This window comes from Hemiscyllium ocellatum, chromosome 3 (assembly GCF_020745735.1).
Source record: "Hemiscyllium ocellatum isolate sHemOce1 chromosome 3, sHemOce1.pat.X.cur, whole genome shotgun sequence".
Taxonomy (NCBI): Eukaryota; Metazoa; Chordata; class Chondrichthyes; order Orectolobiformes; family Hemiscylliidae; genus Hemiscyllium; species Hemiscyllium ocellatum.
The window spans coordinates 55,724,002-55,747,302 of record NC_083403.1 but is presented as its reverse complement, the minus strand read 5'-3'; the positions used below and the strand labels follow the sequence as shown (position 1 = coordinate 55,747,302).

At 39.5% G+C, this 23,301-nt stretch overlaps 1 protein-coding gene across 1 annotated transcript in view; it reads right to left on the bottom strand.

Annotated features, from left to right (window-relative positions):
- Positions 1-22,470: 22,470 nt before the first annotated feature.
- Positions 22,471-23,301, bottom strand: part of faxcb (failed axon connections homolog, metaxin like GST domain containing b) — a 61,068-nt gene continuing 60,237 nt past the window's right edge. The window contains exon 6 of the mRNA XM_060820788.1: positions 22,471-23,014. Coding sequence (XP_060676771.1) covers positions 22,716-23,014 — 299 coding nt within the window. The 3' untranslated portion in view covers positions 22,471-22,715. The remainder of the gene's footprint in view (positions 23,015-23,301) is intronic.

The following is a 23,301-nucleotide window of genomic DNA, read 5'->3' as shown; positions in this document are numbered from 1 at the left end:
GTTTTTCTGCCATTGTTTTCTGGTGATTAGGTTAATGTCAAGTGGTCCATCAGGTCATTGGTGAATATCCCCATTTCTGACCTTATGACAGAATGTCACTGATGAAGCAACTGAAGATGATTGAGTGTAGGACACTACCCTGAGGAACTGCTGCAGAGTTGTCTTGGAGCTGAGATGATTGGCATTCAACAATCACAAACATCTTCCTGTGTGCTGTGCATAACTCCAACAAATGGAGTGATTTTCTCTGATTCCCATCGATTTCAGTTTTACTGAGATGTCTTGATGCTACACTGTCAAATGCTTCCATTACATTAAGGGCAGTCACCTTCATTTTCAATATTGAGCTCAGCTCTTCTGTCCATGCTTAGACAAAGGTAAAAAGGTCAAAAACTAAACGTCCCTGGTGGAACCTAAACTGAAGATCAGGTTATTGTTGAGGAAATGGTGCTTGATAAGACTGACCATCTTCCATCACTTTGCTGACGATTAAGAGTAGGCATTTTGTGGATAGGTCATATGTGGACAGTTTTCCACATTGCCGGCAGATGTAGTGTTGTATCTGGACCAGAAGAGCTTGGCTAGGGGCATTGCTAGTTCTAAACACTCGGCATCTGTATTTTTGCTGGAATGTTGGCTAGTTTGCAGTTTTTCCAGAGTCCAGTACCTTCAGCTGTTTCTTGATATCACATGGTCTGAATTGACAGACATCTGAGCTGCTGGGAACCTTAGGAGGAGGCCAAGATGAATTGTGGACTTGGCATTTCTGGCTGAAGGTGCTCACAACTGCTTGAGGCTTGTTTTTGCACTGACATGCTGAACTCCTCCATCATTGAGGATGGGGTTATGTGTAGATCCTTCTGCAGTGAGCCGTTTATTGTGCACCATCATTTCACAACTGAATGTGACAGGACTTCAGAGCTGAGAACTGATCTGATCTGACTGTTGTGGGATCAGTTAGCTCTGTCTATTGAATGCTGCGTATGCGGATTGACATCCAAGTCACCCTGTGTTGAGGCTTCACCAGGGTGCAACAGCTCAGATTCTCACACTCTAGTGGGACTTGTAAGAAAGATCTTAATCTCCTCATTGGTGAATCACACCTCCCAAATGAGTATGACCAGTTGTGGAGACAGTGACAAAAGTCAAGAATTAGACAACATGCACTGACCAGCTATCAAAGGAAGTCCACCGTGATTGCAAAGTCAATGGAAGAATCCACTTTAAGAGGGTAAGGAGACAAGTCTCGTGGGTTAGGGGAAAGGGAGGTGATCACTCTGGGAAGGGTGGAGGTGAGGGTATCACTTTCAGAGGAGAAGAGGTGGGAAGTTGATCACTTTTTTGGGGGAGATGAGGCTGAAGGATGGATGATCACTGTGGAGGGGTTGGTGAGGCTGAAGAAAGTAATCACTGTTTGGGAGGTGAGGGAAGGATAATCATTGCCAGGAGGGCAAAGGAGGGGTTATTCACAGTCAGAAGGGGAATATAAGGAGAGATCACTTTCAGGGGTGGGGTTGAGGTGGGTGACCAAACTGAGCAAAGAAATGCCAGCAGTGGTATAATGAGTAAGCATATCCATGCGACAATGGAGCACAGTCAGTTTGAGACTGCAGCAGAGTGAGGTGAAGGCTGAGTGAGATACTGATCGTAGTTTGAAATTTGGTTCAAAGTGGAAATTCAGTGCAAAGGGGAGCAGAGGCATTGAACTAGAGTTTATTGCAAAAAGTAAATTCCTCAGAGTGAGAAGTGAGCAGAAGAGGATAAAATATATAATTCAAGTGGCCAACCGCAGTGCAACCAGCAGCAGAGTGACACCATGGATTCCAGCATGTCACTAACGCAGAGAATGAAGCTGTTTAGCGAGTATGACCAGTGAATATTTCTAGTTGTTAAAGTGGAAGTAAGGTCTTCAGTTTTTAAGTTTCCAGTCTTTTTCTTAAACAGTTAATTTTAAGAAAAAAATTAAGTATTAAATTGATAGTGCTTTTTTTTTAGTTTACAGCAAACAATATATCATTGCAGTGAAACGTAAAGAGCAAAGAATTTCAAGTAATTAATTTATAAGCTAAGTTAAATCAGATACCAGGACAGGTGATGTGTTGCTGCTGTAACATGTGGAAGTTGCTGGACACCGATGTAATCCAGAGCAAACACATATGGGGTGAGTGTTGGTAGTTCAAGGAACTTTGGATCTGAGGAGAGAAGCCAGACTCTCGGGCGCAGACATTGCATCACGTTGCTCCAGAGATCACACCTCTCAATCTAGGTAATTCAAAATTGGTATGTGATCAGGGAAAAGTGGGTGTGACTGCAGGTGCAGGTAGGAAGACTCAGAGGGTTAAAATTGAGGAGCCTTGATCCTGCAGTTGTCTATGTGTTGTGAGGTTCTTGCAGCTGTGCAGATTAAAGTGCTGGCAGGAGGGGAGGGATCCTATTGTCATCATCCATATTGGTACTAACAACTATGGAAGGACTAGAAAGGAGATTGTGCTGAAAGACCTTGAACAGTTTGGAGCTAAACTACAGAAGAGAATGACCAAGGTAATAATCTCTGAATTACTGTCTGAGCCATAAGCAGGGTAAAGAAAGTCAAGGAGTTAAATGTGTGTCTCAAAGATTGTTGCAGTTGAACCAGGTTTCAGGTTACGGGGCACTAGTCCCAGTACTGGAGAATAGGTGAACTGTTCTGGTTAGAAGGGCTTCACTTGAACCATGCTGGACAAGTGTCCTGGTAAATCCAATAACTGGGGTTATAGACCTGATGGGATGCATCCTTGTATATCAAAGGAAGTAACCACCTAGATAGTGGATACATTAGTCATAATCTTGCAGGACTCCTTAGATTCTGGAAAAGTCCCAGAGGGTTACAAACTGTCAATGTCATGCCTTTGTTTGAAAAGGGGAGGCAAAAAATAGGTAACAGTATACCAGTTAACTTAATGTCCATTATTGTGAAAATAGTGAATCAATTATAAAGAATGTAATAGCAAAGCATTTAGAAATACATAATATGAATTAAGCAAGGTCAGCACAGCTTCATGAAAGGGAATTCATGACTAATACTTTTACTAGAATTCTTTGAAGAGGTCACAATCAGGATAGATAAATAGGACACACTGGATGTAGCATGTTTGGATTTTCCAAAGGCATTTAATAAGGTGATAAACATGAGACTACTTATTAAGATGTCAGAGACTGTAAATTAGCATGGATGGAGGATTGGCTAATTAACAGAACATAGAGAGTTGAGATTAGAGGTGATTTTCATGATAGCAATTTGTAATTAATGGTGTGCGATAGGGATCAATGGTGGAGCCACAGTTGTCTACAATATATCTAATGATTTGGAGGAGAAAAGTGAATGTACTAGAAACAAGTTTGTGGATGACACAATGATAGTGGGGAGGCAAGTGGTGAGGATGACACAAAAAATTTGCAAAGGGGATATTGACAGGTTAAATGAATGGGCACAAATTGGTAGATGGAATATAATGTAGGGAAATGTGAGGTCATGCACTTTGGGAGGAAGAGTAGAGGAGCTGAATATTAAGTGGAGAAAGACTACAGAAAGATACAGAGTAGGTTCAATAGATGATAGGGAATGCAAATGAAATGTTGGTTTTTATTTCAACGTGAATAGAGTTTAAAAGGGAAATTTTGCTAATACTATATAAGGTACTTTCCAGACCATAGCTTGAATACTCTGAATAGTTCGGGCCCTTTATATAAGGAAAGACATATTGATATTGGAAGTGGTCCAGAGAAAGTTTTGGATTGATAAGAGGTACGGAGGGACTATCTCGTGAAGAGATTGGACCTGTACTTGCTGTGTCACAAAGTTGGTCCTTTTTTTTTGAAAAGTCTTTCATTTTCTCAAGGATCCTTGTTCTTTTTAGGAGGGTTTGTAAACAGCTCCCAGCTCCAATTAGACGGTTTTGTACAGAGGTTAAAGGGTATTGAGAGGCCTTTTGTTTAGACATAAACAGATGAGACTTTATGCCAAAGCTTTTACATTTTTAGAAGTAACCTGTATAAGTCAAGGGGGCATTGCCAGCACTCTAGCTGAGCAGGTCAGTCCAGACTAGTTAGGGAGTTCAGTAGTGCACTGTGTGAAGAAACAGGTTACTAAACTCTTTCTCTCCTTCTGCCCTTCTAACTTCGACCTGTAAGCTTTGTTTCATTTTACTGTGTTTAGGGGGTTTGCTTATTAGGACTGTTGTGTATATTCAGAACAACATAATTAAGTTTAGTTTGGATAGATTGGGTTCTGTAGATATTCTTTATTCTGTTCTTTGTGTTTCGTTGTGTAATTTTGTGAATAAAAGTTTGTCTATTTTAAAACCTGGTAGTCAAGCGAGCGAACATAATCCAGGTAATTTTTGCTATACACTTGCCAAAACAAATTGTAAAGTTATGGGGGTCTGGGTTGCCTGCTTAAGAATGTTTTGAGTGGTCTGGCCTAGTCCATAACAGAGTGGGGGCTCATCTGGGATTTTAAATAGCGAGTGGGAGGTGTTAGAGTCTTTATTTCAGGTTTTGGTTTTGTTGGGTAGATAAAGCTTGAGATAGTAATGGCTCTTTCACTCACCAAAAGTTTTATGGAAGTGGATGCAGTGACTTTGGAAGTGTTGCAAAAGGTGGATAAAACCAAGCTGCAGGAATTAGCAGACACGCTGGGATTAGAGCTGCCTCCTTCTGTGTAGAAAGGAGAGAGAATTCTAGCAATAGCTCAACATTTAAACTTGCTGGAGAAGCAATCAGAATCTATAGAGATGGCAAACTTCAATTCCAAATGAAGCAATTTGAGCTCAAGGCGAGAGATAAGGAAAGGGCAGCAAAAATGAAACTGTTTAAGTTACAGTTAAAACCTAAAGAGAAAGAAAAAGAGAGAGTGTTTGAACTTCAGAAACTGATACTTAAAAAGGAAAGTCAGCTTAAAAGGATGGAGGTGAAGGCTGAAGGCAGGTCTTGTGAGGAAGAAAGTGGGGATGGGCAAAGGCCTGACGAGAAACTGTTTAAGCATTTTCAAGCATTGCCTAGATTTGATGAGCAGGATGAGGAAGCCTTTTTCATCTCATTTGAAAAAGTGGCTAAACAGATGCAATGGGCAGTGACTGTGTGGATTTTGTTGATCCAAACAAAACTTGCAGGTAGGGCTAATGAGGTCTTTGCAAAACTATCAAAGGAGGTATCTGGGGAGTATGAGGAGGTGAAAAAAGCCATCTTAAGTGCATCTGAGTTTGTACCACAAGCCTATAGGCAATGTTTCAGGAATCTACGGAGGGATCCCAGTCAAACCTATACTGAGTTTGAAAGGATCAAACAGAATAATTTTGATAGATGGGTAAGAGCTTTAAAAATAGAGCAAACTTATAATGCCCTTAGAGAGGTAATTATTTTGGAGAAATTCAAAAAATCACTGTCTGAAGCAGCGCAAACTCGTGTGGAAGAGCAAATTGTTAAAACGGCAAGGTTAGCAGTTGAAGTGGTTGATGATGATGAGCTGGTCCATTAAACACAGTTTGGCTTCCAGAATCAACTTCAGCCCATGAGGGATCGAGTCATAGAGATGTACAGCATGGAAACAGACCCTTTGGTCCACCCCATCAATGTCGACCAGATATCCCAACCCAATCTAGTCCCACCTGCCAGCACCCGGCCCATATCCCTCCAACCCCTTCCTATTCATGTACCCATCCAAATGCCTCTTAAATGTTGCAATTGTACCAGCCTCCACCATGGATAGAAATTGGGGCAAAGAGAAATCCACACGTGGAAAGGGAAAGGTAGATCTGGGTGAAGCTTATAAGGAGAACTTACCACAGGGTAAAAAGAAAACCCTTGATGGGGGGGAGCAAAGAAATTGAAAAGGTCCGGTATTTTCATTGTAATAAAGTGGGCCACACAAAATCACAATGTTGGTGAGCTAGGAGAAAGCCAGATGTAGGAAAACTGGACAAGTCTGTGAGTTTTGTTAGACTAGTAACAAAAAGCACAAGGGAAGTTAGACAATTGCCTCAGAATGTACTAGATGATCAGAGGTTGATTTAAGGAGCAAGGGCCAGATCTGCTTAAAAAACATACATGCAAGGGTAAAGTTTATTCCCATAGGCCAGGAATATGGAGATGAGGAGATTACAATATTAAGGGACACAGGATCCTCTCGGTCCATATAGCTGATGGATGAGGAGATATGTACTCCTGAGGGATTATTGTCAGAAAAGGTACTGGTAACAGGAATTCATGGTGAGACAAAAAGTGCTCAATTATGTAAAATGAGGCTAGAGTGTCCAGAGAAGAGTGGAGAATTTGTGGTAGGAGTACTGGACAAACTCTCAGCTCCAGGAATACAATTTGTCCTTGCAAATGATACAGCTGATTCATTGATAGGTGTGCTGCCTACTCTATTTGAAAAGCCAGTGGAGACTCAAGCAACTGAAGAAATAAAGGATGTTTATCCAGGAATTTACCGAGATTGTGTGGTCACAAGATCACAGAGGCACAAGTTGAAGCAGGAGAGATCAAAAGGCACAGATAAGGAAGCTGACAAAGCTTTATCCAAGACATTTTTTTGATCAGGTAAGTTGGACAGAGCAGGAGCAAATAGGTAAACATATAAGTACCTTTAGCTCTGCTTTCTGAATTACAGCAGAAAGTTGAGAACTTAAAATAGTTGTATCAAAAGGCAGATACAGAAAAGGGGAATGCATCCCTGGGTGTTATTACTTAACAAATGATGTCTTAATGAGGAAATGGAGACCATTGCACATTCAAGATGAGAAATGGGCAGAAGTTCATCAGATTGTTTTGCTAGTAGGGTATAGAAAAGAGGTGCTGCGAGTGGCGTATGAGCTACCACTTGGAGGACATATAGGGGTGAGGAAAACACAGGCTAAAATACAAAGACATTTTTACTGGCCTGGACTACACAAGGATATAATTGAATTTTGCCAGACGTGTCACACATGACAGCTAATAAAACCTGCACCTTTAATACTTATTACTGCATTTGAGGAATCTTTCACAAGAGTCTTGTTTGATTGTGTAAAGCCCCTACCTCCAAACAAAAAGCAAGAATATGTATTTATTAACAATAATTGATATATTGACTAGATTTCCAGGGGCAATCATCACAACATCACAGCTAAAAGGGTTGTAGAAGAATTACTCAATTTTTTTTTTACTAGGTATGGACTACCAATAGAGATCCAGTCAGATCAAGGGTTAAGCTTCACATCCAAACTATTCAAGGAGGTTATGGATAACTTGGGAATAAAATAATTCATAACTACTGCATACCATCCTTAATTACAGAGAGTGCTAAAGAGATAGTATCCAACATTAAAGACCATACTGAGGTCTTATGGTCAAGATTATTCAGATGATTGGGATAAGAGAGTTCCGTTTATACTTGTTACGATCAGTGATGCACCAAATGAGTTGACCAAATTCAGTCCATTTGAATTAATGTTTGGGCATGAAGTAAGAAGACCATTAAAATGATTAAGGAGAAATTAATAAGTCAGAATTCAGAGCTCACACGTTGGACTATTAGTCAAATTTTAGAAAATGATTAAATAGACCTGGAGAGTCGGCGAGACAGCATTTAAAAGTGTCGCAGCATATAATGAAACAAGAAGTGGTTAAGAAATCAAAAATTCGCAATTTTGCCATTGGGGATAAGGTATTGGTGTTAATTCCAGTAACAGGTGAACCTGTTTAAAAGCAAGGTTTTATGGACCATCAAATCAAAAGGACATTGAGTGAGGTGAACTACTTGATCAGGACTCCAGACAGGAAGAAATCTTAGTGTGTCATGTGAATATGCTCAAAAGGTATTTTGACAGGGAAGCATGCAAAAGGAGATGATAGCAATGATTACAGCACAGAAGGAAGAACCAAGTTCAGGGGATTCTGAATTGGACGTTCCTCAATTAAATTGGAGAATGAGGAAGTTGTCAAAACTTGAGATAAATTATAATGCTCTCTTCCTGAGAAAAGTCAAAATGACTGAAAGAGGTATTACTATCATATGTGGAGATATGCAGAAATAGACTGGGAAGTACTAACCAGATTGTGCATGATGTAGATATAGGAGACACTCTTCCGATTAAATAACATCTTTAAAGGCATAACCTTCTAAAGTTGGCACAGGTTCAGTAGGAGATAGAGCACATGCTCCAAGATGGCATAATCGAAGTGAGTTACAATGACTAGAGTTCACCCAAATTGAGAGGAAATTCAGTGAGGTGAACTACTTGATAAGGACTCCAGACAAGAAGACATGTCACAGAGTGTGTCATGTGAATATGCTCACAAGGTATTTTGATAGGGAAGGAAAGCAAGCTGAGAAGCTGTTCATGATTACAGCACAGAAAGAAGAACCACGTTCAGAGGATTCTGAATTGGACATTCCTCAAATTAAATTGGACAATGAGGATGTTGTCAAATATCAAGATAAATTATTGAGTTATCTTCCACAAGAAAATCAAAATGACCTGAAAGAGTTATTTCTATCACATGGGAAGATATGCGGAAATAAACTGGGACGTACAAATCTAATTGTGCATGATGTAGATATAGGAGATACTGTTCCGATTAAGCAAATCCTTGAAGGCATAACCTTCTAAAGTTGGCACAGGTTCAGAAGGAGATAGACAGCATGCTCCAAGATGGCATAATCAAGTGAGTTACAGTGACTGGATTTCACCCATATTCATGATGTCAAAGCCAGGTAGTTCTCAACAGTTACGTGTGGACTATAACAAAGTCAATGCCATTACAAAGCCTGATGCATATCCAATCCCACAGTTGGAGAAATGTCAAAAACCTGGGACAAGTAACATCCATTTCTAAGTGGGACTCGCTCAGAGGCTACTGGCAAGTACCTCTGTCAGAGAGAGCAAAGGCAATTTCAGCTTTTGTAACACCAAATAGACTATATCTGTTCAAAGTCATGCCAATTGGCATGAAAAACGTTTCAGCCACATTTCAGGGACTAACTATTATGCTCGTTGCTGGATTACTCAACTGCGTTTACATTTATGACCTAGTAACATATAGTCACTCATAGAAGGAACATTTACTGCATTTATTGGGCTTGTTTGATTGACTTCAGAAGGCTGGCTTGGTGGTAAACCTAGCTAAAAGTGAATTTGCCAAAGCCCAAGTCACCTTCCTGGGCCCTGTTCTTGGACACAGAAAAGTGGCCCCACAGGATGGGAAAACAAAAGTAATTGGGGAATTTTCCACACCGTCGACAAAAAGAGCAGAACTACAGTTCCTGGGGTTGAGTGGATTTTATCGAAGGTTTGTGCCAGATTTTAGCAGTGTGGCTGCTCCATTACCGAATTGTTAAAAAAGGGCAAGAAGTTTCACTGGACAGCAGACTGCCAAAAGGCATTTGACAGCCTGAAAACTGTGTTAACCACTGTCCCAGTATTAGCCACACCGGATTACACAATGTCTTTCAAGCTGGCTATCAATGCCAGTGATGTGGGTGTTGGTGCGGTGCTCCTGCAGGAGGATGACGAGGGAATAGAAAGACCCATTGGGTATTTTTTCAGGAAGTTGAACATTCATCAACAGAAATATTCAACGGTGGAGAAAGAGACTTTAAGCTTGGTGTTGGCATTACAATATTTCAGGGTTTATATTACGAGCATTGCATCTGAAACAATCATATACACAGATCATAACATTTACATTTGTGAAAAAATTTAAGGACAAAAATGCCAGACTGTTTAGATGGAGTTTGTTGTTGCAGCCATTCAATTTGACAATTGTGTATGTGGCAGGTCGGGAAAACATGATTGGTGATGCATTATCGAGACTCGAATGAGATACAGAGGTGTTTGGTGCCGGGTGTGCCGCAGCCCGACTTCGCTTGTGGTTGTGCATGTTTGCATCTGTGTAGCTAGTATAGTATATATGTGTATTTTAGACCACTAACCAGTTTGTTTTTGAAATTGATGGTTTTATATACTTTTATATACCCATCCAGATATTTTTAAGTGTAATTATACCAGCCTCCACATGGTAGGCTGGCAGCTCATTCCATACACGTGCCACCCTCTGCATGGAAAGTTGCCTGTCATGTCCTTGTATGGTATCCTAGTCCCACATTCTTATCGATACCCTGAGTTAAGCTGCCTTACCTGCAGGCCTCCGCTTTTGAAATAAATGTGTTTTAATTCATCAGTCTTCCCTTGTTCCCTGATGTGCTCTTGCCTGTCTTGCCTATTTGCTCTTGTTATCTTCTGTACCAGCCACAAACTTCTCTCTTCACTCACTACTGCTTAAGGTCCCAAACCTCTGCCACACTAGTTCAAACCCTCCCGAGTAGCTCCAGCAATGTCCATTTACATTTTCTATCCTTTCCATAAAAGTAGACAATCTTAGATTTTCTCACATTATATTTTATCTTTCCACTTGGGTAACCTATGTATATCCCCTTGCAGACTCATACTGTACCCCACAAGCTTGCCTTTTTACCTGTCTTATATTGTTAGCAATTTGGCTACAATATATTTGGTCCTGTTTTTTGAATTATTAATATAGATTGTATATACAGGCTCAAGTACGGTTTCCTCTGATGCCCCATTAGTCAGAGTTTGCAACATGAAAGTAACCCATTTATCCCAACAGTTTGCTGTCAATCAGTTAAACAGCACACTGTTTTTGTTCCAGATTTTCAGTATCCTCAGTACTTTATGTTTATTGACGCGTGATTTGTTGTGAAGGGAATTGTGATTTTCTAAATTTCCAGTTTCAGTTTTCAAATCTCATGTTCCCAAATATGCCCTGATATCATCAGCCTTACCTGTAAGGCCCTTTGTATTGAAGTAAATGTGGTTTAATTCTTCAGCGTTACTTTGTTCTCTGTCTTACCCTTGTCTGTCATTTCCAACTAACTTGCCTTTTTTTTTCAATGACAGGCGTTAAATTAACTGGCATAAGACATTTTGTTTCTGTCCCCATAATTTCTTCAATATACAATTTTTTAATCTACTTGGATGTTGCAAGAATCTCCGTGAATTTTGAAAGATTACCTCTAATGCAGACACAACTCTGCACAATGATATGTTTTGTGAACATTTGTTGACCATGCTTAATTGATTTGAACTGAGTGATCTTATTTCCCATTTTAGGAGGTGTTTAAGTGCTAACCATATTATTGTGGGTTGTGGCTGTATTAGCGGTAATTATGGTTTGAACACTTCTTATGAGACCCTAGGATGCAGGCAAACAGATTTCGGAGATGTTTGAGACTTTAGTCCCATTAGTCTACCTAATAATTTTTCTTCAGTGACCATGATTATTTTAATTTTCATTCACCCTTTTACTCCTTGATTTTCTACTATTCCTAGGATACTTATAATGTATTTCACTGTGAAAACACATACTTAAACAGTCCAATGCCCCTTTAAAAAATTTCTGTTTCAAAAGTCCACCATTTCCTGTTTGTTAAGATTAATTTCTCATTCTCATTCTCATTCTCAAAGCAATTTATTTCTGCTTTTGTTATTCTAGTATATCCAAGGATAAATTTTTGGTTCCACATACACCTTACCTCTATACTGCCTGTAGTGCCATGTGTTAGTTATCACATGGTGTCTATCTATACTTCACCAACATCTTTCTTGACTTTCCCCACTGTTGCTGAATAATCCAACTGCTTATCTGACATCTGGTACTACCTTAACAAGCATTTCCTTCAATTAAATGTTGGGAAGACTGAACCTATTGCTTTTGATCACCACTCCATTCATCTCCCTCGCAACATGTCTGAGATTGAGCCAATCTGTTCATGAACTGGTGTGACCTTTGACTACAAAATGAACATATCCAAACTTATGTTCATGCTATTGTTAAGGTGTTCTATCTCTATCTCTCCAACATCACCCAACCTAACCTCTATCACTTCTTGCTGAAACCCTCATTTAAACTTTCATTTTTCGGCATTTCCAATGAGCTTCCATCTGATTTCCAACATTTAACCCTCCATAAATTTGAGGTCATCCAAAGTTCTACTGCCTGATTATTCACTTCCATCACATCTCATTTCTCCTTTCACTTCTTGATCACTGACTTACATTGCCTTTGATTCAAACCTGGATTTAAAGCTTCTGAACCTTGTTTTCAGATCCACACCTTGCCATCTTGATAACCTCTTCCAGCCTATACAATCTTCCATGGTATCTGCTACTCTAATTTTGGCCTATTGAGCAACCAAATTTTAATCGCTCCAACGATGAGCATGCTGTCAATTGCCTGGAAGCTCTATGTTACCATTGCCCCACCTCTCCATTTCCTCTACCTGGCTTTCATCCTTAAAATGTACCTCTTTGACCAAAGTTTGGTCATTTGACTTAATATCTCTTTATGTATCCCATTGTAAGATTTTATTTTATAATTCTCTGCAAAATATCTTGTAATACTTTATTACTGTATAAGTTGATGATGCTGTTATAAAACCTTTTTCCTTTAGGTATTTTTCTGAAGATGACTATTTCTGTAAGATTTCACTTTTGTTCATTTGCCATGTTAACATTAAAAGTATAGATGTCCTGCATCTTTCATTGTAAGCCATGAACCGTTGCAAGCAGTGCACAAGTATCCCTCGTGCTTTTCACTCCTCTGGCTTGGAAACATAATTCTTTCATGATGTGTGCATCTCACATTAACATGTTTTGAAGCTCAAACCTATGTCTGTTCCTTCTCTGTAACACTGAACATTTAACAAGCAAGTACTCACCTGAAATGTGCTGGAAATGAAAATGTGATTTGTGGTAGACGTGAAATACTTTTAAATGTGTTCATGTAACTGAAATATTCTGGTTTATACTGGAAATGCAGCTATGCATTGTATGTAAATGACTGAGATCCTTTTTTTCCTTTGTGGGATGTGGGCACGATCAGCAAGGCCAACATTTGTTGACCATGTTTAATTGACCTTGACCTTGAACTGAGTGATCTTAATTCCCATTTTAGGAGGTGGTTAAATGCAAATCATATTATTGTGGGTCCAGAGTCACATGTGGAAAAGCCAGGTGACAAATTTTCTTCCTAATAGGTTTTCATAACAATTGACAATTGGTTTCATGAACATTGTTACAGAGTTTTATATTTATCAATGACATTTAAATTCCACCAACTGCCATGTAGGATTGAACTCATGCCCCCACAGCACTAAAAATTCAAATCTTGAAGAATGGTCACTGGACCCAAGATGTTAACATTGCTTCCTCTTCATAGATGCTGCCAAACCTGCTTAGTTTTCTGGCTTCTCCTCAGAGCCATTCAGCCGGATTTCTAAATAGCCTGGATTACTCAATCACAGGAAAGGCCTGAAGATTGCCACTTGGGAACCTAAAAGACACTTGATTCTGTCAAACTACTCCAACATGGAACTGACAGGGATTCCCATGAATTCTTTGACCAGTGAGTGACAGCCATGTTGGCCTGACTGAATCCAAACAATGTCATATTCCACATTCACACTGAAAATGTTCAATACTACTGTCTTCTGGACACCTCTGAACTGCACTTCACTTGTTTGACTTATGTATTGCGAGAATAAATTTCCTTCAAGTAAATAATGGGAAGACCTAAATCTTTGCCTCGATGCCCCCTCATTTTCCCTAGTCGTAAACTTTATATTCTCACTGGAAATTGTCTGAAACTGAGGCAGACCATTTTCAACAATTTTATTTTATTTGACCCTAGGCCTACTTTATAATTCCATAACTTCTCTATCGACAGGACAAGTAGGCTACTTCCATCTTCTTGTAATCCTTCAACTTTGTCTATCACTTTCTTGTTGAATCCCTCATTCATACCTTTGTTACCTTGACTCAAATATACTGAGTAAAAAGTGAGGTCTGCAGATGCTGGAGATCACAGCTGAAAATGTGTTGCTGGTTAAAGCACAGCAGGTTAGGCAGCATCCAAGGAACAGGAAATTCGACGTTTCGGGCCAGAGCCCTTCATCAGGAATCATTCCTGATGAAGGGCTCTGGCCCGAAACGTCGAATTTCCTGTTCCTTGGATGCTGCCTAACCTGCTGTGCTTTAACCAGCAACACGTTTTCAGCTCAAATATACTGATACTCCTCTGGTTATTTCCGCTTTAATAAGACGTTGATTATGGGTGGGCTCAGCGATAGTGAAATGATTAAGGTCAGAGAGAGATCATTTCTTTTCTGTTGAAGATGAGTATTTTCGCCTTTTCACACCTTCACTTACACTTTTGTCAGTCTTGCCATCCCAGGAATCAATTTGGTAAACCCTCACAGCACTCTTTTTCTTTTATATAGCACGAACATCCGATCTCAGATAAGGAGACTAAAACTGCACACAATATTCTATGCCCTGTAGAACTGCAGCAAGATATGAAGGCCAGCATATAATTTGCCATTATTACTCTCTGCTGAGTTTGCAAATTTACTTTTCAGCAAAAGATGTATGGGGAGCCCCAGGTATCATTGAACATTCCCCTCTCTCAATCTACAGCCATTCAAATATAATCTGCCTTCCTATTTTGCTACAAAAGTGAATAACCCCACAGTTACTCACATTATACTGCACCTGCCACGTTTTTGTCAACTTACTCCGTCTGTCCAAATCAAACTCCAACGTGCTTGCATTCTCCTGACAGCTCACCCCTCCACCCAACTTTGTGTCTTCTGCAAAATTTGAGACAATATATTTAGTTTCATCATCTAAATCATTATGAATAGGTGGGGTTCTGTTACTGATCCCTGCAATACCCCACTAGTCATCGTCACTCAGAAAAAGAACCTATTTATTTATTTCTACTCTTCATTTCTTGTCCGTGAACCAACTTTCTATTCATCGCAACACACTAAACCCCCAATTCCACTCACTTTCATTTTACATATTAATCTCTAATCAAAGGCCTTCTGAAAATCCAAATAAACCACAACCACTGGCTCTCCATCAAGTCAAACAATTCTCATAGATTTATCAAGCATTATATCCTTTGTAAACCCATGCTGACCGTGTCTATTGATTAGATTCCCTACAGTGTGGAAACATGCCATTTGTGCCAACCAGTCCACATCGACCCTCCTGAAGATTAAGCCACCCAGTCCCATTGCCCTCTGACTAATGCACCTAACACTATGGACAATTTAACATGGCCAATTCACCTAACTGGCATATCTTTGGACTGTGGGAGGAAAGCGGAGCACCCAGAGGAAACCCACGCAGACATGGGGAGAATGTGCAAACTCCACACAGACAGTCACCCAAGGCTGGAATCGAACCTGGGACCCTGGTGCTGTGAGTCAGCAAACCACTGAGCCACTGTGCCACCCTATTCTTTGATTGTTTTCTAAGTGCTCTGCTGTAAAACCCTTGATAATATACTCCAGCATCTTCCTCGTGACTGATGTCAGACAATAATTCCTTGTTTTCTCTCTACCTTCTTTTTTAAATAGTAGGGTTAAATTAGCGAGATTAAATCCTCTAATCTGTAGGAACTGTTCCAGTGTCTACAGAATCTTGGAAGATGACCACCAATACATGTATTATTTCAAAGGCCACTTCATTAAGTACTCTGAGATTATCAGCCCCGGGGGATTTATCAGTCTTCAATCCCATCAATTCGCCAATACACCATTTCTCTACTAAAACAAATTTATTTCAGTTCCCCTCTCTCTCTCTAAATCCTGTGTGCTCCATTATTTCTGGTACTTTAGTCATGTCCTCCTTTGTCAAGAAAGAAGTACGAATTTAGTTCATCAGTTTTTAAATTGGTCCCCATTATAATTTCCCCCATTTCTGACTATAAGGGGCCTACATTAGTTTTCACCAATTTTTTTTCTCTTTATATACCAAACTTTTACAGCTACAAAAATTGTACCTAGAATAATTAAAGCAGACATAAGAATCTGAACTCAAACTCTTCAACCTCTTAAGTCACTTAGGTCAGCTAGAGTTCTATGCAAGCAATTGTCTTCCCTTAATTGTCTTGCAAGCAGACATCCAAATTCAAAGCAAAAGAATAAATAATACAAAATGCTAAGATAATTGGAGGGTGGCAAATGTTATTCCCTTGTTCAAGAAAGGGAATAGGGGTAATCCTGGGAATTACAGAACAGTCAGTCTTATGTCAGTGGTGGGCAAAGTACTGGAGAGGATTCTGAGTGAGAGGATTTATGATTACTTGGAAAACCATGTTAAAAATCACACAACACCAGGTTACAGTCCAAACCTGTTGGACTATAACCTGGTGTTGTGTGATTTTTAACTTTGTACACCCTAGTCAAACACCGGCATCTCCAAATCATGACTGCTGTGGAAAACAATAGTTTGATTAGAGATAGTCAGCATAGCTTTGTGAGGGGCCTCACAAGCCTTATTGATTCTTTAAGGATGTGACAAAACAGGTTGATGAAGGTAGAGCAGTGGATATGGCATACATGGATTTTAGCAAGGCATTTGATAAGGTTCCCATGGTAGGCTCATTCAGGAAGTGAGGAGGCATGGGATACAGGGCAACCTGTCTGTCTGGATACAGAATTGGCTGGCCCATAGCAGACAGAGGGTGGTAGTAGAAAGTATTTAGCCTGGAGCTCGGTGACCAGTAGTGTTTTGCAGGGATAGGCTCTGGGACTTTGTGACTTATATAACTTACTTGAATGAGGAAATGGAAGGATGGGATAGTAAGTTTGCCAATGACTCAAAGGTTGGTGGAGTGGAAGATAGTTGAAGGGCTGTTATAGGTTGCAATGGGACATTGACAGGATGCAAAACTGAGCTGATAAGTAGCAGATGGACTTCAGCCTGGAACAGTGTGAAGTGGTTCACTTTGGAAGATTGAATTTGAATGCAGAATACAGGGTTAAAGTCAGGATTCTTGGCAGTATGGAGGAACAGAAGGATCTTGGGGTCCACATCCATAGATCCCTCAAAGCTACCACCCACGTTGATAGGGTTGTTAATAAGGCATGTGGTGTGTTGACTTTTATTATCAGGGAGATTATGTTTAAGAGCTCATGAGGTTATGCTGCAGCTCTGTAAAGCCCTGGTTAGACTACAATTGGAATATTGTGTTCAGTTTTGGTTGCCTCATTATAGGAAAAATGTGGAAGCTTTAGAGAGGGTGCAGAGGATGCTGCCTAGATTGGAAGGCATGTCTTATGAAGAAAGGTTGAGGGAGCTAGGGCTTTGCTCATTGGAGTGAAGAAGGAGCATTAGAGATGACTTAATAGAGGTGTACACAATGTTGAGAGACATAGAATGGAGAGCCAGAGTATTTTTCACACGGTGGAAATGTCTATCACAAGGGGGCATAATTTTAACATAATTGGAGGAAGGTTTAGGGGGGATGTCAGAGATAGATCTTTACTCAAAGAGGGTGGATGCGTGAAATGCACTGGAAGTGGTAGTAGAGTCAGACACATTAAGGATATTCAAGCCACTCTTGGATAGGCACATGGAAGGTAGTAAAATGAAGGGTATGTTGGTTAGTCTGATCTTAGAGTAGGATAAAAGGTCGGCACAACATTGAGAGCCGAAGGCCACATGATGTGCTGTATTGTTCTATGTTCTATGTACTCTAAACCCAAAAATTAATAGTATGATCAAAATCTCATACTAAGTGTGGTGCAACCTGGGGTTTCAGCAGAGATACAGACAGGCTGTTCCTATCTGTGCTTTGACATCTGAACTGCTCTTGACAATTGCTTCTGCCGTTTGAAGCCTGAGATAGATCTGCCAATGCCTGCTCCTCCTGAACCTGTGTAGGAGAAAATCCAGACCTCAGGAGACAAAGGTGCGTGTAGGTGCTGAATGAAAGAGGCTACTGGGTGACAAATAGATGTAGTTTTAATGGCGTCAATGATCTGAATATTCCAAGAAAAGATGTCACTCCTACATTTTTATATTAAGACCTACATTGGCAATGACGATCCCAGTTCCTTCACCTGCTATAGGAAAGATGTTGTTAAACATTGAAAGGCTTCAGAAAAGATGTACAAGGATGTTGCCAGAGTTTGAGTTTGAGCTAGAGGGAGAGGCTGAATAGGCTGGAGTTATTTCCTGGAAGGTCGGAGGCTGAGGGATGACCTTACAGAGAGAAAATCATTAGGAACATGGATAGGGTGAATTTCCCTCTCACCTTAAACCTATGCCCTGCAGTTTTGGACTCCCTTATCCTGAATAATAATTGATTATTTGTAATTTTATTTTTGCCTTAATTAATCAGTCCATACATCATCCCTTCACTTGTGATTCAGTTGCTGACACTTTACTCACACCATTTGATACTTTTTTCATCACCATCAAAGATTTGTTATTCAGCTTGTCAACTCCACTCACACTATTTGTACTTATCTGTCAATACTCTTAGTTACCTGGAATTATCTTGCCGTTATCTCTCCACCTATATATCTGTCGCTGTGCACTTCCCTCCACTTCATGTGATGAAGGAACAGCACTCCAAAAGCTTGTGATTTTAAATAAGCCTGTTGGACTATAACTTGATGTCATGTGACTTCTGACTTTGTCAACCTCAGTCCAACACTGGTATCTCCACATCACTGAAAATTAACTATGAAAAATGTGGCGTTTCATTTCTTCAATTCTAATGCTGAAGACTTTTTTCTTTGAAAACTGTTTTGGTCTTTGTGATTTTTCTTTATTTTATTTCAGTCTTATTCTAGTCCTTCTTTCCTTCTGTTTATTTGTCTATGTCAATGATTTAATACTGAGTTTCATTCACGCGTCCTTCTGAATTCATGTGTTGTTAATTTCACAATCTTTCAATCAGTTTGCTTCAGGAGATACATGGTAGATGTCTTTCACTCAGATTCCAGATGCTGTATTTCTTGTTGCAATGTTATCAGCTCACATGTTCAGCAGCTTAGCCGATTAAAAAATGGTTTTATAAAACTTAAAGCTGCAATTAGATACCCTGCCAAAGCAAATCTGGGTCATTGTTTACTCAAGAACTATTTAATGTCACTTTATTTGTCAAGTAATCTCAAGGTCCAAGTGATCTGAACTGCAAATATCATGAAAAATATTTTAACCAGCCCTGGTATTCAGAAGTAATTGATTTCATTTCCAAAAATTTTCAGATTGAACTTTATTTGTAATAAACTACTATACTGATTTTTCTTTCTTTTTGGGAAATATTTGTATTTGCAGTATTGTACTGGGTCTCATTAGCAACGTTGAGTTGGAAACAACAAATGCTGGAGATCACTGAGTCAGACAGCATCCATGGAGGCAGAGCAAGCTAATGTTTCAAGTCTAGAAGACTCTTCATCTGAGAGTATGTGAAGGGCTTTTGCCCGAAACATCGATTTTGCTGCACTTTGGATGCTGCCTGAACTGCTGTGCTCTTCCAGCACCACTAATCCAGAACCAGAGAGTACGGTTGATAGAATGGGCAAATCCCAAGCCAGTAAAAAAAAAGTATGGATTTAAACAATCGATTAATATTTCCTCCTCCTTTCCAGCACCAAGACATAGTAGCCTAGATAATTGTTGGAAGTAATATCAGTGGATAGACACTTAATGTATTCATTTGACATTCTGTTGTTTGGTATTTCAGTGAAGTTATTGACCTATTTAAAGTAAATGGGTTAATGTCTGCAATAAAACTGGAGGTGGGAATATCTTAACCAAGGGTATGTGTACATTGTCTGTTCCCTGGCCTTGAAGTGCTCTGGTGACAGAGGTTAATCTCACACCTCTGTCCACAGTTATATTAAATAAATTGGAAAGATATCACATGTATTTCCCCCACTTTAGGACACAAAACAATTAATAAAAACTGTAATATATCATGTAAACAGACAGCTTGCACTTTGGTGAGATGTTAAATTGAAGCCTCTGCCTGCCCTCTCAGCTTAGAGATTTCATGACACTATTCAAAAAGAGCAATGGAAATTCCTCTAGCACTTGGAACAATAATTACACAGCCAAACAAGCTGTCACGTATGATCCATGGCAAAGTCTCTACGTTACAGCAGTGACCACATTTTGTAAGTACTTTAAAAATATATATTTTGGGACATTCAAAGGGCATGAAACACATTGCATGAAGGCAAGCTTTTTTACTTTAGCCAGCTGCATTAATAGAGAGAGAGAGAGAGAGACAGCCAAGTGGGTTTAGCAGCCTTAAAAGTGATTTAAGCCTGGAGACCTGGATGAGATGTATCCCAAGCTATGGAGTGAGGCATGAAAGGAGATAGCAAGGGCTGTGGCAGTAAATTCCAAATCCTCTCTGGCGACAGCAAAGGAACCAGAGAACCGAGGGAGGCCAAATTTGTCTCATAAATTAGAAAGGGAGAAAGGAATCAACCAGGAAACTACAGGTTAGTCAGTCAGTCTAGTTTCGGTGGTGGGTTCATTACTAGAAGGGATTCTAAGGGACAAATATTTCCACATTTGAACAGACATAAATTAATCAACAATAGCATGAATTTAATGAGGAAAGTTCGTGTTTGACAAATTTGGTCAAATTTTTTAAAACAATAACGGTTGAGTGTAAATGATGGTAAAGCATTTGATTTGGTATATATGGATTTTTGCAAAGCTTTCGATAAAGTCATTCATGGTCAAGAGAATAAGATGCGAAGGTGCCGATGTTGGATCGGGGTAGACAAAGTTGAAAATCGCACACCAGATAATAGTCCAACTTGAAAATACAAGCCAAGTACCTGACAAAGGAACAGTTCTCCAAAAGTTTATACTTCCAAATAAACCTGTTGGATTATAACTTGGTGGTGTGTGACTTTTAAAAAAGAAAATAAGAGCCCATGGGATCCATGGCAAAGTTGTACTTTGGATCAAAATTGGCTGAGAAGGTAAAAGCAGAGAGTGATGGTAGAGGGGTGTTTCTGTGACTGGAAGTCTGTTTCCAGCACAGTTCTGCAGGATTTGGACTTAGTAATGATTTGTAGATAGTCTTATCAAGAAGATGTCACAAAAATTGGTAGGGTGCTAAATAATGAGGATGATAGTCACTGCATGACAAAGTAGGTGCATATCAAGGGATTGACCAGCCAACCAGGACTGGACCAGTCTGAGGCAATGCACTTGGGGAAGGCTAACAAGGCAAGGGGTCACACTGTGAATGATAGGACCCTGAAAGGTATTGATGATCAGATCTTCTTGGTGTGCACGTCCATGGATCCCTGAATGGACCAGGTCTGGTAGCTAAGATGGTTAAGCAGGCATGTGGTGTACTTGCCATGATTAGGTAAGATTTGGAATACAAGAGCAAGGGGGTTATGCTCGAACTTTATAAAGCACTGATTAGACGATAAATGGAGTACTGTCTCGGTCACCTCAATGCAAAGGATGTAATTGCAATGAAGAAACTGAAGAGGAGATTTACAAGAATATTGCTTAGTCTGGAGGGTCCAAGTTATGAAGTAAGTTTGGACAGACTGGGTTTGTTTTCCATGGAGCAGCAAAGGTGACAGAAGACTTGATAGAGATGTATAAGATTATGAGGCATATGGGTAAGATAGATCAGAAAGCACATTTGCCATTAGTAGGGAGGTCAATAAATAGAGGTATAGATTTAATGTATAAGTTACAAGGTTAAGAGAGAGTTGATAACTTTTTTTTACATGGATGGTGGTAGAAGTCTGGAATTTACAATCTGAAAGGGTGATTGAGTCAGGACCTCTTGTAAGATATAAGCAGTATTGAGATATTTACTTGTACTGCCATAATCTCCTACACCCTGGGCCAAAATGGGATCAGATCTTTGTTGACCAGTCTGAAAATTACAGTCCGAAAGGCTTCTTTTTATGCTCTTATTAGTCTGAGTCAATTTGGTTTGAATTTTCTCATCTATGGACTTAAGAATTATGGCCACTTACACCTGAGTTAACAGTGCAGTATGTATATATTCACTGCTTCCAAGTATTTGAGTATTTACATTCAAAGAGAATGCTCCTTCTAAGTCCTGCACCAGAGAAAAAATACATAACAAGGAAAACCATACAGGCAAATATGTATATTACAGAGCACATATTAAAAATAATTGTTCACTTCACACACAGGAAGATTCTATAAATGCAACATAGTTTAATATATAAAATCCCAGAAAACTGCTACATTATATTGTTCAATCCATTTGAATCTAACAGGTACATGAAATACACTGCTGCTTTCCGTGCACACTTAAAAAGTTATCTCATTGAATTGGCATTTATATAGGATGTTCTGATGAAAGTGATTTATTTTCAACTTATATTACAACAGATATCTCTGTACATTAAAGAACTTGACTGAGTCATCCATGCGCCTTGCAATGAAGGCCTCACATATACTGTGACAGACCTTGACTTCCATAGATATCATAGTATGTTTAGATGTATGCAACTTTTAAATTACCTCAAATTAATGAAAGAGAGTAGCATGTTCTTGTAAGATAGCTGTAAAGAATTGCAATATTACCTACTGTACTGTGACTATAATGACTAAATGTGCTGTTCTATTGGCTTTATTTAAGCATATTGTTCAGTTAATTACTACACACTTGATAGAAGTGTAAAGGAGTTTTTCTGTGATTCTAACTGGCATGGCGATATTATCACATTGGTCCAAATAACAATACCTGTACTGACGGATTCCTAGTGATCTCAAGACTAACTGTGAAAGGTGCAAAATTTGCAATAATGTATTTTTCTTCAACCTAGAAGGTTTTTTTTTCACTCTGCTTCATTTACCCAACTCATTGTCTGTGTACTCTTCCATCTCAACATCTGAATCAAAAAGTGAATGGCCGGTATAATCAGTGTCCGGAGTTTGGGAATAGGAGACACTGTTCTCAGTTACTTCTTCATCAAAAGTTTCTGTGCGAGAATATAAGCTGAAGTCTTGTAATGGTGTGGGAGTCAAACTGTCTTCACTAGACAGATCTTCATTGTCATATGAAGCATCATCACTCTCTTCAATCCATTCAGGCCAGAACTTCCTTTTAATCCTCTCACAGTACATGGCAAGGTTAACTAGTTCGTCTGAAAAAAAATTCAGCAAGATGCATAATCAATTATCCTGTATCTTTTGAGTGTGTTGTGTTTCAGAACAACTTCTCAAAAGAATTTCAACATTAGCTTCTCTAGAATAACTTGATCTCCATACTTGCCAAGTATGGCAATGAGCAAACTTTGACTTAGGCTTAACTTTGACTCAGAATCAATCAAATCAATATCCAATTTTGTGGGCTTGTCATACGAGGAACAGGTAAGGACTCTGGCTCTGTACTCTGGTGTTTAAAAGAATGAACGGTGATCTCACTGAAACT